General features: G+C 29.8%; 3 protein-coding genes and 1 long non-coding RNA gene across 4 annotated transcripts in view; all 4 read right to left on the minus strand.

Moving 5' to 3' along the window:
* Nucleotides 1-2,135, minus strand: part of Syn1 (Syntrophin-like 1) — a 266,090-nt gene extending 263,955 nt beyond the window's left edge. The window contains exons 1-2 of the mRNA XM_083092844.1: nucleotides 998-2,135; nucleotides 478-908 (exon numbers count right to left, since the gene is read on the minus strand). Coding sequence (XP_082948970.1) covers nucleotides 478-501 — 24 coding nt within the window. The 5' untranslated portion in view covers nucleotides 502-908; nucleotides 998-2,135. The remainder of the gene's footprint in view (nucleotides 1-477; nucleotides 909-997) is intronic.
* Nucleotides 2,136-2,680: 545 nt separating this feature from the next.
* Nucleotides 2,681-14,385, minus strand: LOC145968021 (purine nucleoside phosphorylase). Its single transcript, XM_083093211.1, has 6 exons — nucleotides 14,137-14,385; nucleotides 9,508-9,602; nucleotides 7,153-7,331; nucleotides 6,871-7,046; nucleotides 5,947-6,137; nucleotides 2,681-5,069 (listed from the first exon to the last, which is right to left on the minus strand). The coding sequence occupies exons 1-6, from the start codon at nucleotides 14,235-14,237 to the stop codon at nucleotides 4,846-4,848; spliced, it is 966 nt and encodes a 321-aa protein (XP_082949337.1). The 5' UTR covers nucleotides 14,238-14,385; the 3' UTR covers nucleotides 2,681-4,845.
* The window catches only part of Nhe3 (Na[+]/H[+] hydrogen exchanger 3), a 36,187-nt gene continuing 20,537 nt past the window's right edge, over nucleotides 7,331-22,980 (minus strand). The window contains exons 13-14 of the transcript XR_014437642.1: nucleotides 9,508-9,602; nucleotides 7,331-7,361 (exon numbers count right to left, since the gene is read on the minus strand). The gene's annotated coding sequence lies outside the window, so the exon portion shown is untranslated. The remainder of the gene's footprint in view (nucleotides 7,362-9,507; nucleotides 9,603-22,980) is intronic.
* Nucleotides 10,117-12,890, minus strand: LOC145968023 (uncharacterized). The gene is made up of 2 exons (XR_014437643.1): nucleotides 12,273-12,890; nucleotides 10,117-12,207 (listed from the first exon to the last, which is right to left on the minus strand). It is a non-coding gene; the product is annotated as an uncharacterized LOC145968023 (long non-coding RNA).

Genomic DNA, 22,980 nt, shown 5'->3' on the forward strand with positions numbered 1-22,980 from the left:
AATTTAGGTTTGTAGATCAGATGTCTTTAATAACATATGCATATTTCATATTTTTATTTTAAGTGAACTAAAAAGAAAGAATTAATGTGCAAGACATGGATTATTTTTCTTCTTTACAACAAAGTTTTATATATATTGTTTTCTCAAAAACTAATTTTAAAACTATTTTAATTTTTATATTTAATAATAATCATTTATTAATCTAAAACTTACATACGTTTAACTTTAAATATTTATATTATTAATAAACATATATAATATTATATAAAGTGCTATAAAAATCTACATATATTTCCTACATATAAAAATAAAAAAACAAAAATCTAAAAAAAAACAATTTTAAGCGCTCCAAGATAGACTGCTTCATTAAATGTTTCAAATTTTAAACTATTTGCAAAAGTAATTTTAAAATCCATATCTACAAATTTCCGAATAGCAGCATAAAACAAAATAGCGTACATATATGTATAGATTTACCGTTTTACGCGCGTGTATGGGCATATGACTTCCGGTAGGTAATGGGAGGCTCGTCGCCTGGCCTGTTTTGCGCTCGTATTAGTTCTATCGCGCGGGTCCCTCTATTTCTCTTGCTTTACTCTTACTCTCTCTCTCTTCGTAAATCCTGCGTGGCGTCCACCGCGTCGTTTCTCCGTCGGTCTCACGTGGCTTACGACATGCGTCACTGCCAGTCGGGCTAATACGATCCTCGATCCGCGCACGAGCCAATCACATAACCGCCTGTCGGCTCTCCTTTCAGCAGCCTCGACATGTTTTATCGCTCCTTCAGCGATCAGTCCGACCGTGATCACCCTATCCGTCTTTCAGTGAGAGATCGACGTGATTGCCTGATCTATGAGCGTCCCCAGATCGATCTACGCATCAGGGATCAAGACATCCAAAGTCTGTCGCTGTTAACGAGAAAAGTATACGGTTGAATTGCTTGAATGTGCTGAATATAGACCGGTCGATTTGTTATGTTCCCCAAATGGACACCTACAATTCGCGAAGACCTATTTTGCTGTCGATCTGCGTTGAAGCCTCCTCTTACTTTCGCTTAAGAGACTGAGCTTCTCCTACGAGGATATTATGGATATATGGAACCAACGAAGTGTTCCACTTTTGATTAGATGCTCTACAAATAGATAAATCTTCGATGTTGTGAATTCGAAGACAAAAGTTGAAGTGTTCAACTTTTGTGATTATCAGATCCTTGATTTTTGGAATGGGGTGCTAATCAAGAGACAACTTTAGAATGCTTCAAACTTTATAAAATTTTACATAATTTATACTTTGGATCTCCCAAAAATACTGAGATTGCCAATTTGTTGAAATTTTAAATGTCTTGAGCTTTCCGCGTTATTCACGTTCCAATATCATCGAAAAAATTATATTTGAACTTTTAAATTATATGATATGTTTAGAACGTACACTTTTTCCCTCTCTTTGAAATCTTAAATAATTAAAATTTAAATCTATATATTTATGTCAAATGTTTGAATTTCTTGTTATATTTGAATATTTAAATTTTTTTAAACTTTTATACTTTTATAATATTTTCCAAGTCTTAAATCTCCCTTTTTGAAACTTCAGATATATTTAAATCTTCAAGTTGGCATATATCAATTTTGCTTGAAACGGAATGTTTAAATCCTCAACTCTGAGTTTAATAAATTCTATCTACTCCCCACAACAATGTAATATATGTGTCAATCTCAGACACACGTCAAAATGAACTTTTCGAACAAAAAATGGCATTCAAATTACTCCAAAATTATATCACCAATCTTTGGGAGTCACGAGCTTTTCCAAAGGAATGATTATTTTTTTGTAAACACGATTTACGCGGATACACGCATCGCTCGTCGTGCCCGAACGTCTTGCTTGGATGAATCGAATTTCAGACACGCACCACGACGCACGAACGCAAAAACTTCACGCCGCGAACTCGCGGGGACGCGCGTTCGAAATTCGAATGCCGTCGAGATTCGAGCGATTGACGCAAAATGAGACGCATGACCCTTCGCGAGGTGCGACCATATCGCTAGCGCGGATCCACGTAGAACAATATATAACGATATATCGCCTAACCTCACTCCGCGACAGCACCAAACGTACTGAAATTCAACGCAGCTCCGTTCGCCGCAGTCGGTCTGCCGTAGGTGGCGATGGCGAGCGACAGGAGAGCGCGCCGCACGATGACGTCATATGATCGAAAGACAGAGAGACATAGAGAGACAGAAGCGACGCGGTTGCGGCTCGATGTCGGCGCGCCCGCGAAAAGACGGTCTCTGCTTTACCGACGCACGAGCTGTCAAATTGGGCCCGCTTCAGCCGGACGCGGGTGACGTCAGTTTCTTTTATACATTTTTATATTTTTTTATTTTACGTATCTAGCCGCAACTGTGGCTCGTTATCGAATTCATTTTTATCCTCGCAGTAAATTTTTTTATTGTGTTTTTTACGGAAAATTTAAGAGATTCTCTGTTAAATAATTCGTCACTTAAATATGTCTAATATCGAAGATTGAAATGTTGCGGAAAGAAATATTGATAATCTGTACTTTAACGTTTGTCCTGAAATCGGCTCGTTAAAAATTTACAAAGATGGAATATTTAATAAAATAAACCTCTATCTATAGATGATAATATATTTTATCTGGAGCATTATCGCTTTTGTCATCTTTCATATTAAAACATTTATTGAATATCTAAATACATACATAACTTCCTTTATACATTTTAATTATATTGAATTCTTATAAGAAGGCATAATAAAATTATTTAGACAATAAAAGTATTTTATTGATACGAATTAGGAGAAATAAATAATATTGTAATATCATTTACTTCCCAATTCGTATATATATATGATGATTCAATTATATATACACATGCTATTCTACAAAACGTATATAACTATGCGAAATACACACTTTTTCCATTTTCGTTTTTTTTTGCATTTACTGCAGACACATGAATTTTATTCGGTTTGCAACAATTAGTTACACATATACATATCGTTATCGATATGTTTTTAAGTTGATGTACTTAAAATATAACGTTATTTCCTACGTTATTTCCTACGTTATATCTACATTTTAAACCGCAATATATATTCTCCCTTATTGATTATATGTTATGCGATTAACAAGAATAAAAAAGTTTACTTGTTGACAGTATCTATAAAGGATGAAAAAAATTTATCGTAAAACAATAGCTTTTTATAGAATTATGAAATAAAAATAAGTATACATAATAGTAAGTATATCGACGTATATATAATAATAATAATCGATTAAATGACAAATAAATTATAATTTAATCAAGTAATTATTAAACTAGAAATAACTTGTATTAATAATAGTAATAGTAACAGTAAAGAATATGATTCGATTAAATACAATAAATGTATGAAACGAAATCATTCCTTTAGTTTAATTTTCTTATATTACTTTTCAATATAATAATTCCTTTTATATTATTATAATTTTGTATAATTATTTTAACTACTCTCCTTCTATTATATTTAATTTTTTTTTAATTCTCATTATTTGTCTATCATGTTGTCTTCGTTCTCTTGAATCAATATAATAAACATGTAGTTTATTGCTCGTAATAAACAATAGTAATAACAATAATAATAAACAATGTCAATAGATGCATCGATATTCCATTGCATTTTTTATTTCGTGCTAAAGAACACACGATACTTAACAAGAAGTAAATAAGAATTTCGATATCGAATTCCTTATCGAGCAATTTTACGTAAAAAATATCGTATTTTGATCAAAGTTACCCATGTGAGAATCATTTTTATATATTTTTTATTTACGTTGTATACAGTATATATAATCACAATTTCCAAAATTAAATACATAATATGATAATGGGGATGTGCATTGCATTAATTACTTATAAATCTTATTTATATAAATCTTATTTGATGGTATTCTCCTATTTTATGTTCTATGTCTCCAATTATTTTTGTTTTACTTTTTTTCCATTGATTTTTCCTCATATTTTACATATCTCATATAAATTTATAATGTAGAGATTTTCAAATCTACATAATTTTAAAAAATATTTTCGAATATGATATCCTTCCCGAATGGTTATTTAAAAAAAAAAGAATTTCGTGATCCACAAAACATCGTAGGTTTATTAAGAAGATGATTGTGGCTTTAATACCGCACAATATTTTTCCAAGTGTCATATTTCAGTCAAATCATAATTCGCTATTCCTGCACCACGTGGTTCTTATTTAAGGCCTTAAGATTTATTGGAACTAAACGACATTAGCGATAGAAGAAGGCGAAAAGGAGATGAGAAAAGGAAGGAGGAAAATGGAGGGAAAGTGCCGATTAACCATCTGCAAGGCTTCCCTATTTCTCCCTTTCTCATCTCTCCTTCTCTAATCCAAGGCCCCTCAAGACGTGTAATGAATCAATTGAGATCTGAATCGAGCTTGAATTCAGATAAGTAGAAGTCAAATGCCAACTAAATAGGTAAAACACGACGAAGATAATGAAGATAAGATAATGAAGATTCGAGGACCGATTTGTCTCTGAATTGACTTATTCTATATCAGATTTATATTAGAGAATCTCTGGACGTTTTTGGTTAAGATAAAATCAATTCTCAAAGATATTGAAAAGTCAAATCTTACTTTAATAATAATGCGATACTGAAATATTACTTCTTTGCGTTATCAATATTTTTTAATCCCTAATAAATGAAACTTTTCGTCTAAATACAAAAACGAATGAATCAATAATTTAAAAGAATTCCTTATAGAATAAGCCAATTATGTGTTCTAATTAACTCTTAGGAATGATTCTCAATCCAATCATTTTGGTGTCGGCTCTAGGATATTTCTAAGACGTATCACGATCCTAGATACGAATTCTTGAAGAATTGGCTGTCGCGACTTGCCGACGTCCATTACTTCCTCATGATTCGCCTCGCCGTGATTTTCGTAATCGGTAACACACTGATTAGTAATTAAACTGAACGCAAATACAGTGAGGTCGCAATGCCGTGCAGTGATAACCTCATGAACCGTGGACATTCCTAAACATGTAATTACATCATACATAATATTATGTACATACGTAAAAAATATTTACATGCAAAGAAATGAAGAAATGATTAAATGTTAGTAAACACAACTCGGCAATAAAAAAAAACAAGTTAATAAATAATTAAATATAAACGCATATATGTGAAAATAAATTAATATATAAGGAAAATAAACAATTTTTTAATGTTTTCAAATGAAAATAACGCAATAATTTTTTATGACAAAATTAATAATAATTATTATTATATATTTTATATCTGATAATAAAATTATATAAATAATTGTTTAATTATATACATATAATTAAATATATATTCATGAGTGTGTGTGTGTGTGTGTGTGTGTGTGTGTGTGTGTGTGTGTGTGTATGTGTGTGTAATAAATACTTCTTATAAAATCATTTTAAAAATTGATTGTGTTGTATAATTACAATAATATTAGAACAACCAATTTTCAAAATGATTTGATAAGAAGTATTAATTGCATCATTCTGTTATGTGTCGTTTGCACTACAGATTATCCTTTACTACATTATGCAGATAAACGAGATATAAAATTGCAAAACATATGTTAAATTTATCATTGATTGCTTTGCAAGGAAAATTAATTGCTTAATTATAATTAATACATACACGGCATTAAAAGCGGACATTGATATCTCTGTGATTATCAGCATTAAACGATCCTAGCACAATATTTTATATTGCGTTAATATTCGTCGGTTTAATGATTAAGATGTGTCATTCAGAAAGAAAACGTTAACGCGATTCTGCTCTTTCTAATTCAAATAAATACATTATATACTTGCAAAAAAATGTGTGTGTTAACATGCTTGTAGAGCAATTAATTGAAAAATAAACGACATACCAACTGCATCAACACCGATCATCCTCAGCATCTTTAATTCCGCCACCGTCTCGAAATTGGGACCACCTAAACACGTGTAAACCCCCCTGTGCACAGTATTGCTGATACCCATCTCTTCGGCTACTTGGCTACCGATCTCTATCAGTGTGGTATTATAGGCTTTATTCATCGGCGGAAATCGGGGGCCAAATCTGAGAAAAAAAAATACCGATAATTAATAATTAATAATAAATTATTAAGAACGATACGTTGCGGTTTTCATACTTTGAGCATATATTTTGCTTTATTTAGCTTTCAATAAAAGCTTTCAATAAAAACGATTGAGAAATTCGATAAAAAAAAGAAAAAGAAAAATTTACATTGTTAACGAATTCGAATCCGTTAGATTCTTCAAAATATCATCGAAACTTGTCGAACCTATGAAGAAATCGGGAACAAGAAAGAGAGAGGAAATGCGGAGACTGACAGAAAGAATGGCATTAATTTATTTCATTGGAATAACCTCTTGAAAATCGGATTGATGAACTATTTACACGGCGACATAAAGAAGCTGATTGACGTATTTGCTCAGCAAAGTCTTTCTGCGCTCTATCTTACTTTTTTTCCTCTTTTTTTCTCAAACCCTCCCCTTTCCCGCTCTCTTAACCCGGTCCTTCTCACTATCTCTTTTCATTGCGCGACACCTTTTTCTTCGAATCCTCTTACAACTTCTTAACCAGCTCGTTCCGCCGATAGTTGTATTTGTTCTCGCTTTTCCCAGAGTAAATTTAAATTTTTGTGTCAGAATCGCGACTACGAAGATTAATCTTTTCGAAATTTTCTTGTACACACAGACAATTCTTCCTAACTTAATCTTCTTTAATATACACTAAGAGAGAAAGAGAGAGAGAGGGAGAGAGAGAAGTTTAATCTTGTGTGTCCCACCTGTCGTCATTCGGTCCTTGAAGAGGGTTGTTTCCAGCAAAACCCATCATATTCACATGATCCTTCACTATCATGATATCACCAACATTGTAAGTGGGATTTAAACCACCGGCTGCGTTAGTGACGATTAAATGTGTCACACCTGCCAACTTCATCACCCTCACTGGCATGGCGCACTGCGGATAACCATTGTTACATTTCGATTAACATATCATTTCATATGCATTTTATCCACATTAGATGTACGTATAATTTTATTATAGTCACTAAGATTAGCTATACCTTCCAGAGTGGATAACCTTCGTAATAATGAAACCTGCCCTGCATACACATGACCGGTACACCCCGAAGATACCCAAAGACCATCTGGCCGGTGTGTCCCTTGACCGTAGATACCGGGAAATGTGGAATTTCTTCATAGGGAAAGCATTGCTTGTCCACGAGTGATTCCGCTATCAAACCTGGACACAACTCGTTTTGCACATATGATCCTGTTTAAGAATAAACAAAGGAAACACTAATAGGAAGCACACCGCAGGGTTTCGCAACCGTTCATGGATATTCAAAGTAAGTATGAATTTTCTAGCGTAAAGAATACGTAGCAATACGAAGAGGAACAGAAGCAGTCAACTTTAAGTTTTTGATATTCAATTAATATATAGGGTGTTTCTTAATAAGTGCGAAAAATTTTAGAAGATGATTCTTTGTCGAAAATTAAAGGGGGTTTTTCATACAAACATATACTCCTACATCATTCCCTGTGGAGTTACACTCCATCAAAAATGGGGGTTAAAAATTAGGATTTTATTTTTTTCTCAAATTTGGAACAAGTTAAAGAAATGAAATTAGGTGGATATTTTCTACTAGTAAAAAGGTTATTTATTAATATTTTTTTCAGCCTCCCGTATTGTTATAAGGGGATGAAACTAGCAACCCCTATTCAATTTTTTATTACAACTTTTTAATGGGTCGGAACATGATCATCTAGAAATATGCATTAAAAAGTTTGATTTATTTAGAAACTTTTTTATCTCTTTTATTTTTTTCATAAAATCAGTAGTTTTCAAGAGAAAAAATAAAATACGTCATCGTGTACAGCACGATGCTAAATAGCACGATGCTCAATAACATAGGTTTCGAATTACGAGAAGTTAAATTTTAAAATAAAAATAAAATTAAAGTAAATGTTGGGAAAATTGGAACAAAAACAAAATTATAATAAGAACCTAAAAACCTAAAAAATAAAAATCTAATTTTTACCCCCATTTTTGGAGGAGTGTAATTCTACAGGAAAAGATGTAAGGGTATATGTTTGTATGAAAAACCGCCCTTAATTTTCGACAAAGAATCATTTCTTAAAATTTTTCGCACTTATTAAGAAACACCCTGTATAAGCGTGAATATGAGTCAGAAACAACATGTAAGTGTGAAATCGTAATCAGACAGAATGCTGTAGCATGATGCTCAAAAATATCACAAACAACATTGTGTAATCCTTTCATAATCTAATCATGTATTTCGAAACCGTTAATCGTAATGGAAATTATTTTTTACTTCTAACTTGAAGAAGTGCATTTGATAAATCAACATTATAATCACGACGTGCATAAAAAAATATATACAGGGTGTCCCATTTTAATCGATCACCCCGAATAACTTTTTTAATTTTGATTGTAGAAAAAAACGTTTCAGACAAAAGTTATATGGTTTCAAGGGGGACATGAGACGGTGCCATTAGTTTGACTTTGAAGAGTCAGCTGAAGGTCACGTCAAGGTCACCTCCAACTTTTTAAATGGGACATCCTATATGCTTTTCCATATTCTTGTAGCTCATCTCGAGAGCTTTCCAAAACACTATAATTAAGTTAGTTTTCATTAAGTACTTTCATACATAGTTATTTTTGTACTTTCATACATAGTTATTTTTAAGAAAAAAAAATGTAATTGTTAATTGCAAATTACATTTTTTTTTCGAAACAATTATGTGTTTTCGAAACAATTGTGTTTTCTTTACACCAATTGATTTCTCTCATTATTTTGTACATAAAAGGTATTAAGGTAAGATAATCGAAAAATAAATATTTTACAAGATATTTTACAGTTTATGTAAAATTAAGAAATTATTTCAAGCCTCATAACTCGGAAAGTACTTAATGAAAACTAATTTAATTATAGTGTTTCGAAAAGCTCGAGATGAGCTATAAAAATATGCAAAAGCATATAGGGCGTCCCGTTTAAAAAGTTGGAGGTGACCTTCACGTGACTTTCAGCTGACTCTTCAAGGTCAAACTAATGGCACCGTCTCATGTCCCCCTTGAAACCATATAACTTTTGTCTGAAACGTTTTTTTCTACAATCAAAATTAAAAAAGTTATTCGGGGTGATCGATTAAAATGGAACACCCTGTATACATAATTTTAGAATACATATAATACACGTATGCGTATTATTAAATCCTTAAATTAAAGTGTTATTATTGATAGAATTGTTTTTTATTGATTGTACAATTATTCATGATTGGATTAATAATGAATTAGCAATGGATTTTATTACCAATTTATATCGAATGAATCATATCGCATAAATCACCGATTGAATTGTTTACACTTAAAAGTAAGCAGATATGCAACTACTAACCCATTCCTGACCCGCAGATAATTCCTATTTTTGGTCTGATCTTGATGCGATCCAATAAATACTGCGCTGATTCTTGCAATATTTCAAAGGTATACCTAAAAACATAATATAAATTCCTTTTTACTCGCTATAATAAATCGACAGATAGAATTGTTTGAAATCAAAGACCTGTGGAATAATAATTTAATTCTACATATGATCGAAAATACAAATACTTCTGCAGAAATGTAGTCTCGTGTGTAATTTGGTACAATTTAGCCTGCGCGATATTATGTATCGAAAAGCTATTGATAATGTAAGAAGGTCGCGAAGTAATTTTCAGACGCGCGATCGAACACGACGCAGCTTTCCTTCTCTCTACGCAGACATATTAAAGCGTATTCCACAGATTATTACTGATTAAACGGACGTTGTACGCCGCCTTAGCTTGCAACTATTACGCGGCTATATGAAACGTCCTGTCATAATTACATATAATTGCGTACCTAAGCTTTGCGGTAATGACGATTATGTAGATCGTGCTGTTATTTCGATACAGGTGGCTTCAAAACTTGAATTTTGACATTTAATAATTTAATGTTATTTAATAATGGCTGCTTGTTTTTGTAAGTAAATTTTTTCAATATTTTCACTCTTAAAAAAAGACGTGCAAAATTAAATCGAATTTCATTATTGCCAGCTTTCTAATTGATTTACATGTCTATTTCGTGAGCAGCTGTTATCCCAAAGATCATGAGTTTAACAAAATTTCAAGGTACAACTAGATTTACCGATTAAGTAATAATTTTGATATTGATTAGTACGATATCATTAATAATGTGCATCAATCTGTTTATTCATTTCTTGCGTCAATATTCCATATCTTCTGAATCGACACAAGTAAAATCAGACTATGAAATCTCTTGAACTTTATGGATAATAATCAAGATGTACGAATAAATTAAAAAAAAATAAAAATCTTATTTTGATTTATGTGAAATTGCGTACATGTACGATGTATCGAGATTATAACGAGCTAAAAACAAGATCAGTTATGGAACAAGAATCGATATCAGTTGAGCTAAGGGAATTGATAGACTAAGCGGTGCGCATAATTACAGTTTTGAACGTGCAAACTCCCCCTACTAATATGGAACTATAATCGCTTATAACTCTGCAACTATTATAAACCTTGATATCTCTATGTATTAGGAATTTCGATCTTAATTAATTTTCAGAACACGTCATTGAACTAGTTAATTTAGCATTTTGCGTAGCAGTACTCATAAATCAAATTGCTACGTTAAATTCAATTATTTTAATTTCCTATTCTGGAAGTTAATTAGAGGCAAAATAACCCTGTGAATGGAAACATCAAGATTTATAAGCAAGCTTTTAGAGTTATAAGTTATAAGCGACCATAATTAGTATTGAGAGTTCGTATGCTCGGAATCGTATGCAATTATGTGTATCGTTCACTCTATTAATTTTCATAAAACTAATATTTATTTTCATTGTGTAATTAATCCCGTTTTTATCTCGCTATCTCGTGCGAATACTACATAATCACATTTACCATAAATTAAAATAAAATTTAAATTTGTAATTTGTGCTCATTTATACATTTTAATTATTTGTCAAAAGTTTAAAAAACTCTTAAATAAAATTATATACTATTGCGGATGCCAATTCTAGATATCGAATGCACGATAGTAGAATATTTGTGCGAGAAGAAAATAAATAATGTTTTTGTGACATCAAATCAATCGATGTTAAACTTATTTTTAACGAACAAATTAGCGATATATTATTATTTGTTAACTCCACTGTCGAAATACTAGAAATATATGACCTACGATAATAGCTGCTCGTAATATGAAGTATAGGAAGAAAAGCATCGTGGAAAAAAGAAGCAATGATAAAATCTTATTTAATTATTGTCTTTTTTATTATATATTGTCTTTTTTAAGAGAGAGCATAAAATTGTTTTTTATAATAACGCTAACATGTATATTTCTAAGTTATTTTCGATGTTGCAATTTCATAGAGTCTTGAATGTTTAAAGCCTTGATTCCTCGGTTTCCTGAATTTCTCACGTCATTTGCACGTTGGCTTGTGTCACGCGTATATCTCGATAGTCTTTCTTTATTTTAGAACATCTGTCTTTCCTGTATCAGGCAATTGTCTCGCAAGCATAAAGTGTATGTATACCGGTCATTTCGACCTACGAATTGTTAAATCGTTAGCTCTTAAAATTATTGAAATTTTTCGAAATTTGCAGATCTCTTAAATTCTTGGATCTTTGAACATTTGGTTCTCGAGTACAACGCTCGAGATGATGCATTTTGAACCATTTTTTAATACTCCGCACTCTGCGAAACTATTAAATCAATTTGCCAAGTGGCCGCGAGTAAATTCCAATACTACGTAAATTCGATAACTACGTTTGCATGTGATGTGCGCTCTTGTTCACCTCAATGCGCGGAAATTTTGCATTTACGCACGTGTACGCGCGCGACGCATATACAATAGATGAACTATGCGTGAATAGAGGCATATAGAGTGTAATCGAAATATCTAAAAGGAAAAAAATATGATAAAAAAACGCGCGTCGTCCGGGATACATCCACGAGTGCACTTATCAATTTTCGCCCACACCGTGAATACCATTGAAAAAATAAAATTGGTGATGGGAAAGTTGCCTTCGTGTGCGTTTGAATCCTTGAATATTATAAAACAATAAAATGTTATATTTAATCCTGCTTTACTTCTTATCCTTTACTTACGACATTATTGATGTATCACCGTCAGCAGACAAAAAAATTGTATCGATGTGTCATTTGTAATTGATTCAGTCACTCAAAACGAATGGAACAATCGATCTATCCGTAACTGATGAAATTTTTCCCTTGAATAAGTGTACGTCAAGAAAAAATGCTATGACGAATTGAAAGTCGCTTTTTCAACTACACATTGTAATTTTGCGGTTGACCTTGTTGATTGGTGTTTGAAACACTTATTAGACAGATAAGAATATTCACTTTTCAATAATTTTCATAATGTTCATATGCGCGCATATATTATTTTGAAAATTATTTTGAAACTGAAGGACCTCTATGAAAAATATTAGATGCTAAAGGGGGGTAGACAGTTCAGCCCGTTTCTTCATTAATCAAATTTCTCAAAATTAGAATAGAAATTGAAGGAGATAATATAATCAGAATCTTATATTATTTAAACGAGGATAGGTTATATCAGCAGATCCTACTAAAGGGATAAGAAAACTTCCAAATCCTCCAATTATAAAGGGTATGAAAAAAACTATGAAAAAAATTATAAAACTATGAAAAAAGTAACTATAAAAAAAACACTGAAAAAATTATAATGAAAGCATGTCTAGTCACTAAAATATTAAAGGTTTGATCATTATGAATTAAAGGGTTAGGTGAGCCTAATTCTAAACGAATTAATTATCCTTACAGAAGAACTAATTATCCTAGATTGAATAGCAAAAATAAAATATAATGTTCCAATATCTTTATGATTAGTTGAGTATAATCATAAATATTTTTAAAAAAAATATCATATCTGAGAAAAAGTAATAAATTATTAATTTATAAATGAAAATAATTTTCTAATAAATGAAATGTTTTATAGTTTAAAATTTTATAGTTTAAAATTGAAAATATTAAATTGCAAGTTTAAAGAAATTTTGTGAAGTTAAAACATATTTGGAGATATAGAATGAGATAAATAAGACTTATAATAAATAAAATTATATATGAAACTTTAAAGGTTTAAAATACAGTCTTTATATATTTATTAACTTTTACAATTTCTATAATTTTTAACAATTTCTCTTTTTCTTTATTTGTCATGATTTAGACACATCTTTAATCATTGAAAGCTGTCTGTAATTTTTACTCAATCCATAATTACAAGGCCTCAAAAGTGATTAAGGCCTTTTCTCAAACACCACGTATATCTTTGCAATCGCGCATTTTGCGTACGTATTCCGATGCATGACTTGTAATATCCCTGAAGCCTATGTTATGCATTTAGCTTAAATCCGCTACTATTTGAGCATGCCGGTAGTTTAGCAGGTAACCGCACCGTTTTGTACCAGTTTCAGAGCGAAATTACATCGAATTACAGTGTGCGCGCGTGGGCGCGCTCGGAATACTTCATTCATTCGATTTGCGTCAGATATTTGTGAGAAGTACAATTAACCCAACTAATTTCGCAATATCGGTAATCATTAACATCCAGCAAATATTGTTTGCATGCGTATTTTAGCATATCAAAATTCTATTACGTCCTGCACACATACATCCTTTCACAATTTCGGGAACCAATTGAATGTCGAAATTGATTATTAAATCTGAGATAAAATTTTGGAAAGATAATTTCAACAGTTTATCTTCGACTCCAGATATAAACTCTAGAGAATTTCAGTTCGAATGTCAATTACAGAGACACTAAATATTAAACATTATAAAAATATTAGAAAGTTATGTGACTTTTAGCAAAGATTTTATGTAAAAAAAAATATCAGGTCTGTTAATTTTTCATTTCTCTTCCTTTTCAAATATCTTTTCACTGTACATTCAATTTTGAAGTTTTACGAGAAACAATTTCAATCGGACTTACGTGTGTCGCGCATGCTTCACGTTCGTTTGCTGCACGTCGTTATTGGTCGATCGCTTGATGACCGGAAGATTATCGTAACCGTTGGTATCCGGAAATGGCATTTTCACCTTAGATACGCGATAATGTATCACTCGTCAATAAGTATAGTGATTTAAAAAGTATAGTGATTTAAAAAATAAGCAAAGAGTGATGCAAGCAACTGTGACCGATCAGCTGGAGCATGTACCGCACGCTTAGGATTAATGACTGGCGTGACTTTCCTACGCCCGTTTTATAGAGAAATTCAAGCACGCGCTGGAAAAATGAGCGCACGAATGAGCCGACCAATGATGGAGAATACACAGAAGCACATCGACCAATCGTCGATTGCATAGTAGTGACGCATAGGACAATCAGTTATAAGATGAAGAGGGGAGAAGACGCATAAGATGATAACCCGCTTACAGAGCAAGTGGTCCAATTATTGTTATTTGTTCCGACAATAACATTTTGACGTCGACGACGTCGAAATCTAGCGCCATGTAACACCAGAATAACACTTTAATCGACATCAACTAATTAACTAACTTATCTGCAAAAATCTATGAAACAGCAATAAATTTATAGTTCAAATACATTAGTATTAATTATTGTGGATTTAAATATTTATTGGTTATTTTTTATATATTAAAAGTTACAATTTATATAATATAATTGATTCTTTTAAAATTGAATGGAAAATTACTAGATAAAAAGAAGTAATTAAGCTCTCTATAAATTCACTTGGTCCAAAGTTGAGTATGGTTCTTTAGGGAGAATTGCCATGAGGAATAATGTTGAAACATGTATGTCGTTAAAAGAATCTTTCCGATGAACATATATATTACGAATTTTTATAAAATTTAAAAGATTACAATGTGTCACTTTTACTTAACGAAGTCAGAAATAAAAATTGTATTTTCTCTGCGAACTTTTGATGAAATTCTCTTTTTCCTGATACAAACTTTGCGCTGAAGATGACTTAAAAATAAGTCGAAACGTCCGCACATATTTTAAATATCTTTGTATTATATCTGTTTTTTAAAATTGTGATTATGAACTTTTAATATATTTTTCATCAATTAATCTATATTATTGATATTAGTCTTTAGCTCTCTACGCCTATTTAATCACTTTATTTTATTAGATAAATAAAGTTAAAAAAAAATCATTTTCAATTATCTAAGTAATTGTATTTAAGAAGCTAATTACATAAATTGAACAAATTCTATTATTTCTTATTGAAAATATTTAGTTGTATTTAATTTTATACAATTTAATTTTTAAAACCTCCAATATACTTAATTTTTTAATTTATTTAAAAGTATTTCTATTTATTTTTTCTTTTCATCATAAATGATATATATGTATAAGAAATCCTTTTTTTATTAAAATAATTTAAAATAAACAAAAGAAAGATAAAGCTCTCGAATGAATTCGATTTTCTTTGGACTCAATTGAAATATTTAACTTCATTATTTCTTTCTGCAGCATCTATAGACGAGCACAAGTGAAATGCACAGAAGCATTTTCATGAGATTTTGTTACATAGTTAGTATGTCTCAAAACTTATATGTACATATATAAAACGATACAATGCCCTCAAATATATGGAAGACTCGCCCATTCGTATTTTCTGTGAATTCAGATTAAATTAAGTTTTTCACGTTGTCCCAATATTATTAGAAAAAGATCTATATTTTTCTTTAGTTTTCTTTATATAATTTTAAATTTTTCAGAAACTTTTAAATGGAAGAGTTTTGAAGGTTTCTGCGAAATATTAATTTTTATTACATTCGAAAAAGCATTTGGAATCATTGCATGTAATCGACATATTTTTATCGAATTTTGAAATTTTTTGAATTTTTCTTTTAAATATATATGTATATTACTTTCCAAATAGATTGTCATTACTTTTTGCAATATTATAATAAAAATAAAATTTTATTCGACAGAAACGATCAAAATAAATATTAATTATATCCTTTACTAAATTATTATTATCTAATTCTTGTGAAAGATTGTATCAAATATTGATTTATTGGTAAATATTACGCATAAAAATAAATATTTGACAAACAAAATACAGAATAAAATGTTAAACACAGCTGTGTATTATTTAGATAAGATAAGGGTGAAATATTATGATGAAATAAATGTAAAATTAAAAATCTAGAATAATAGAATATAATACTTTTAAGAGAATATAATACTTCTCTCTTATCTCTCATTTTCTTCTTTTTTCAAATTCTGTGTGAAAGCATTGTTCCATTTTCTTTCGTGTTCGAAAGTATTAAGTAGAAAAATTATATTCGACGATCATATTATTTCTTAAATTTGAAATATTAATAATTTTAGAATTGTATAATATTACTGATCCCACAAAAACTTTAAAAATTTTTCAAGGAAATTATATTATATTTATTATAAAAAATAGTAAAGAATAGAGAAAAAAATTTTATTTATGGCTCTTGTACGTAATCATTATTTTAAGAAGTTTTATTCCGAGTTCTATTTAATAAACATATTTCATTTATATTATATACACTAATATGTAAATAGTATTTAAATGTTTTAAATAATTCATGTTAAGAAAACGTTCATTTTTTAACGAATTGAATTATGTAATAATTCCTATTTTTTTTTCTTAACAAATTTAATCAAATCAAACTAATTCATTTTGATATTTTACAAAGAAGTTTATAATCTTAAAAATTATATACTTTTATAATTATATACTTTTTATTAATTCAAATAATAAAATCAAATAATGAAATATCGTTAAAAGAAAATATTGATCGAAAAGAGACTATTCTATGGTCGTTTAATTAACTTATCTACACACTTATTTACATACGCGTACATACACGTGCGCATATATTTTATATATATATATATATATATATATATATATATATATATAAAGGTAGCATATAATAATAATAAAAGTATCTTGTATATTGTATGTGAATAGTCTTTAGAATATTTTTTGGGGAATTTTTTAAAAATATAAAAAGTTGACTCTAGTAGAAGAGACTCGTTTTCTAAAGTCAATAGAGATAGGCGTCATTACGAAATATTGTATTCATTTTTTGCAGTATAAAATCATTAATTTTGAAAGAAGATGTGTAAATGTGCTCGTATATATATAAAATATAATATATATATATATATATATATATATATATATAATGTTATATATTTAATAATATTTATAATCGACTCGGGTTCGATTCCCGATTCAGCGACTTTCGGACCGATATTTTTCTCGCCTACTTCCATCTAGAGGGGTTAGAGGGGAATTCGTTGGAATTAAATCTCAAACCAAGAGATTATTCCAAATAAAGTCTTGATCATTGTATCAAGAAAAAATTTCGCGCAATTACATCCGCGATAGGCTCTTATTACCCGAATATTAATATCACACAAGTTTATTTATATTCGAGAGCCGACATCAAGAATCTAAAAATTTAATATTTATAATGTTACATATTTAATAATTTTATATATTTATATAAAGTTATATATTTGCGTAATTCCTAAATAATCAATGATATTGTATCATAAACAAAATAAAAAATATATAACGAGTCAGATCAGCTGTTACATTTAGTGATTATAAAGCTGATTGGATTCAACGTATCATAATATTTAGACACAGTATATTGCGCGTAAATTTCTAACAATAAGCTATAAGTTGCTGGAAGTCAATAAAAGATAACACGGCTTCAATAGAAGATAACATGGAACCCCAGCGGATCTGTATGGATCACACTCGGGTCATGATTGACGTGTTTTTACTTTTCTTTACAATATTTCGTAATGATTTATCTCTCTTGATTTTAGTAAACGAGTTTCTTCTTCTAAGAGTCAACTTTCATTTTTTAATTCCAGAAGATTCTAGAAAGACTGTTCATGTGTGATATAAGATATGATACTTTTATTATTATTATATATATAAGCTACATTTATAATGTTATATCTTTACGTAGTTCCTAAATAATATAATATTGTATCATGAACAAGATGTACATGATTTACATAACGCGTTAAAGCCAATATAATTTTAAAAAATTGGATTTTAGATAACGCGCTATCAGCAATATTGAATAATGCGTATAAAATATCCCAATTATATTGAACGACAAAACTGCAAAATTGTATCTTTATCGGAGAAGAAAATTGTGTTGAATGTTCCAGATTGAAATATTCTAACAATGTATCATTTATCCAAAACGATTCGTTTTATGATTTTGTTTCCATTTTAATTCCGTTTGCATTCTGTATATCAAAAAATATAAAGATAAATTAAAATATATTAATTAATTAATAAAATGATTTAGAATTGATTTTATTTTATGTAAGAAAGAACTTAATATATAAATAATTAATTTAGTTAATTATATCATAGAACAAATTAATAATTTGTAAGAGCTTATATTTTTTTTTTTAGTTCAAACTGAAAAGATTTATTTCTTTCTAGGAAAAAAATTTTCAAAAATGTTTACTCTTGCAAATTTATTAAAAGCATTTAAGCGAAAAATTGCAGTACACGTTTAAACAACGATAGCATAAAATTGCACATATTCGTAATTCAAATAATATATACGAAACAAAACACAGTTCGACTCAATAACTTGAATAAAGATGGAGCGAATCTAATGCAGAGAGGCACTGTTTCTACATATGCGCTGCATATTAAGCAACAAGTAGGAACATTCTCAACTGCCTATTTACCTCGGGTTAACCAGGCACTGATAACAACCTACAATTGTCTCTCCGGGTTAACCTTTCCACTTCTCGCATTGTTCAAAATAATATCGTTAATAGCATACAATCGACCCAATACAGATTTTTATTTAACCCATGATATATATCAAGCAATTTTTTCACATAAGAAATGCTGGTCTTGATCAATGATAAGTCTTTTCATTTTTTTATTAAAGATTTCATTGTTTTATTAAAGATTTTAGTTACGTTACATAAATACATTTAACTTCAACTTACACATACAAATAAAAAATTGATATTTTAACACATAATTAAAGAATGAAGATTGATTATGTTTATCACATTTTACATTAACATAAATATAAAAGAAAACTTTGACATATATTATTACATTTTATTTTACTATACAGGATGTCCCATTTTAATTGATCACCCCGAATAACTTTTTTAATTTTGATTGTAGAAAAAAACATTTCAGACAAAAGTTATATGGTTTCAAGGGGGACATGAGACGGCCATTAGTTTGACCTTGAAGAGTCAGCTGAAAGTCACGTAAAGGTCACCTCCAACTTTTTAAATGGGACACCCTATATGCTTTTGCATATTCTTATAGCTCATCTCGAGAGCTTTCCAAAACACTATAATTAAGTTAGTTTTCATTAAGTACTTTCCGAGTTATGAGGCTTGAAATAATTTCTTAATTTTACATAAACTGTAAAATATCTTGTAAAATATTCATTTTTCGATTATCTTACCTTAATACTTTTATGTACAAAATAATGAGAGGAATCAATTGGTGTAAAGAAAACACATAATGAGCTATAAGAATATGCAAAAGTATATAGGGTGTTCCATTTAAAAAGTTGGAAGTGACCTTCACGTGACTTTCAGCTGACTCTTCAAGGTCAAACTAATGGCACCGTCTCATGTTCCCCTTGAAACCATATAACTTTTGTCTGAAACGTTTTTTTCTACAATCAAAATTAAAAAAGTGATTTGGGGTGATCGATTAAAATGGGACACCCTGTATAAAAATAAAAATACTTAATGCTCAAGAAAAAAAGCAAATTTTGCACATCTTTTTATAGTAAAAATACATTTTTTTTATTACGAGATTTTTTTATTAGCACGAATTCATGATATATTATACATACAACACGTGTCTCGGAAGATCTTAAGTAAATATCTCATTTAGAATCTGCGAGAATTAAATATGTGGAATTACACATATATATTTACCTGCACTTTCCTACACTTTTTGCATTCAAAATGAGATAACTGTTCATTTGCATTTTGATAGTAGAAAGAAAAAGACAAAAAAAAAGCAAAGTGTACACACAGAAAAAAAGGACAATCTTGTTTTGAAAATATATTTAGTTTTAACATGGAAATCTTGACATAAGATTATATTGCGTTAATTAAAGAAAAATATAATTTCTTGAATAATTGCTTACTTGAATGAAGCCATTTTATATAGTTCAATTAAGAAAAATATATTCTTTATTATTATTTAAGATTTAATTTTCTTGAATGGAACAGAAACAATGTTAAATAGAAAATAACATTTTTAAATCAAAGATTATAATTTTCTTAAAGTAGAATTAACCCACACGGAACAAAAACCTCTAATGGATGTCCACTAGACGTCTACCATGGAGATTCGAAACCTCCATTAGATGTCCATGAAACGTCCCGTAAACATCTACTAGACATCCACAGTTCCGCATTTCATACCTCCATTCGATATCCATTAGACGTATTCATAGATGTCATATGTACGTTATATGGAGTAATTATAGATATTGAATGAAGCGTTCATGGATGTCATATGTACGTTATATGGAGTAATTATAGATATTTTGTGGAGCTCTTATGGATGTCAGATATACGTTATATGGAGTAATTATAGATATATTTTGTCGAGCTTTCATGGATGTCATATGTACGTTATATGGAGTAACAAATAGATAATGAACGGATCATTTTCGTTTATTGGCCAGACATTTACTTGTCCGACTTATAAAATCGATTTAATATCTGAAGTTCCTCTATTGAAATTATATCAGAAATTAGATCGAAGTAATACTTTTAATTTTATCTGTCGCCTTTTGCAAGCTTTATATAATTCTCAAGACTAAAACTCAAGTACGAGAAAAATAGCGCACCATAGCGGTAAACGAACGAACTAGCACGATTACTGATTTTACAGTGAAATTTTACTTCCACTGACTATAATTATTAGTGAGATATAAGATAAAGTAACAAAAAATAATATTTACCAATATTAGGAAAAATAATTAATAAAAATTATTTATGTTAAGAGAAATGTGTACACATCTATCATACATCCATAACCGACTAATGGACATCCATGATGAATTTACAAACGACATCTACCGTGGAGATAATATGGATTTCTATTAGAGATCCATTGAACATCCACCGTGGAGATAGAGGTCACATGGAGGTATGGAGGTTATATGGACCTCCAATGGATGTCATGTTCCGTGGGAAATAATTATATATTCTTGAGATGACAATTACAATATTGAAATAAGACTATAATATTGTGTTGAAATTTAAAATTATTAAATTCTTCTAAAAAGATTATAAATTGTTGCGTATATACGAAACAATGAACGCGTTAGTTTAAGTATATAAGTTTTGATTTGACACTTATTTTTTTTATGTACAGTAAAACAGCCAGAGATAAAACGGCCAGAGTCTTTGCTGTTTGAATATATATGAGTTTCTTCGAATGTTATTAGAAAAATAATCGCAATAATTGTTTATTAATAAATGTATATTCAATGTATATTCAAATTAATAAATATTTATTCAGATTGTAACATTGTGGAAAAATAGCATAACGAAAATAGAAATATAAAATTTAAATGCTGATATGATATATTCAATTGCTATTCTGAAAGGTAGAGTGACAACTCTGTACATATATGTATATATGTATATATATGTGTGTGTTTTTTTTGTCTCTTTCTTTCTCTGAAACAAAGGGTGTTTTCCAAAATATGTAGATGGCATATAAATGTCATAGAATACGAAGAACGTAAAAGTATAGAAAGAGGAGGATTCTTTGCTTTATTGGCCAATTTAATCTTATTTTATAAGGATCTTAACGTTCCGGTCATCAACTGGTGTATACACCCCATACAGCACAGAACATTGCAGCAATATTGTGGCAATATTGCAACATTGCTGCAATGTCACAACAATAATGGTAATATTGCTGCAATATTCTGTGCTGTATGGGTACCATTAACTGGTATATTAGAATATCAATCAATAGAATTTCTCAAGTTAGCAAAATATAAGTCTAGGGAAGTGGGTAAGGAAAGGACCCACATGGAAAAATTTATCTAATAGATATCTAATAAATGACTAAATGTCTATATGAGGTCCATACCCAGACAGCACAATGACATCTTAAAAACGTATTAAAAATAAACAAATTGGACGTTTCATACGTATTTAAAATATCCAGATTAGAGCCTAAAATATCTTTAGGATGTTTTATGGATATCCAGTGTTACTATTTTGGACATCCCAAAAATGTCCATTTTAAAGACCAAACGGACTAAAATTGGACTTGTTTTGAACATTAAAAAAATATTTTAAAAATAGGTATAAATAATTTTTACAAAATATTTTAATGAAAAAATTTAAATTTATTATATTAAATTTTTCATTATTTTATATTAAATTTGTTTCATTATTTTATATTAAATTATTCGCCGGACATTTACTTGTCCAACTTATAAAATCAATTTAATATCTGAAACTCGTGATTTAGATCAGAAATTAAATTGAACAGTATATTTTTAATCTTAATTGTTACCTTTTGCAAACTTTATATAATTCTCATAACTAAAACTTAAATACGAGAAAGATAGCGCATCGCACGTCGCGTAGCGGTAAACGAACGAACTAACACATCCTTGCGTGCTTGCGCGAAACTTTGATGTCCAAGATCGGACATCTTATGGACGTCCAAATATTGGCCATTAACGGATGTCTCAAATCGAATGTACGATGGATGTTCATTTCATGTCCATGGACGTGTGGACGTAAAATGGA

The sequence above is a fragment of the Camponotus vicinus genome, unplaced genomic scaffold (genome assembly GCF_025532165.1).
Source record: "Camponotus vicinus isolate PSW18456_S1 unplaced genomic scaffold, iyCamVici1.0 SCAF_3, whole genome shotgun sequence".
NCBI lineage: Eukaryota > Metazoa > Arthropoda > Insecta > Hymenoptera > Formicidae > Camponotus > Camponotus vicinus.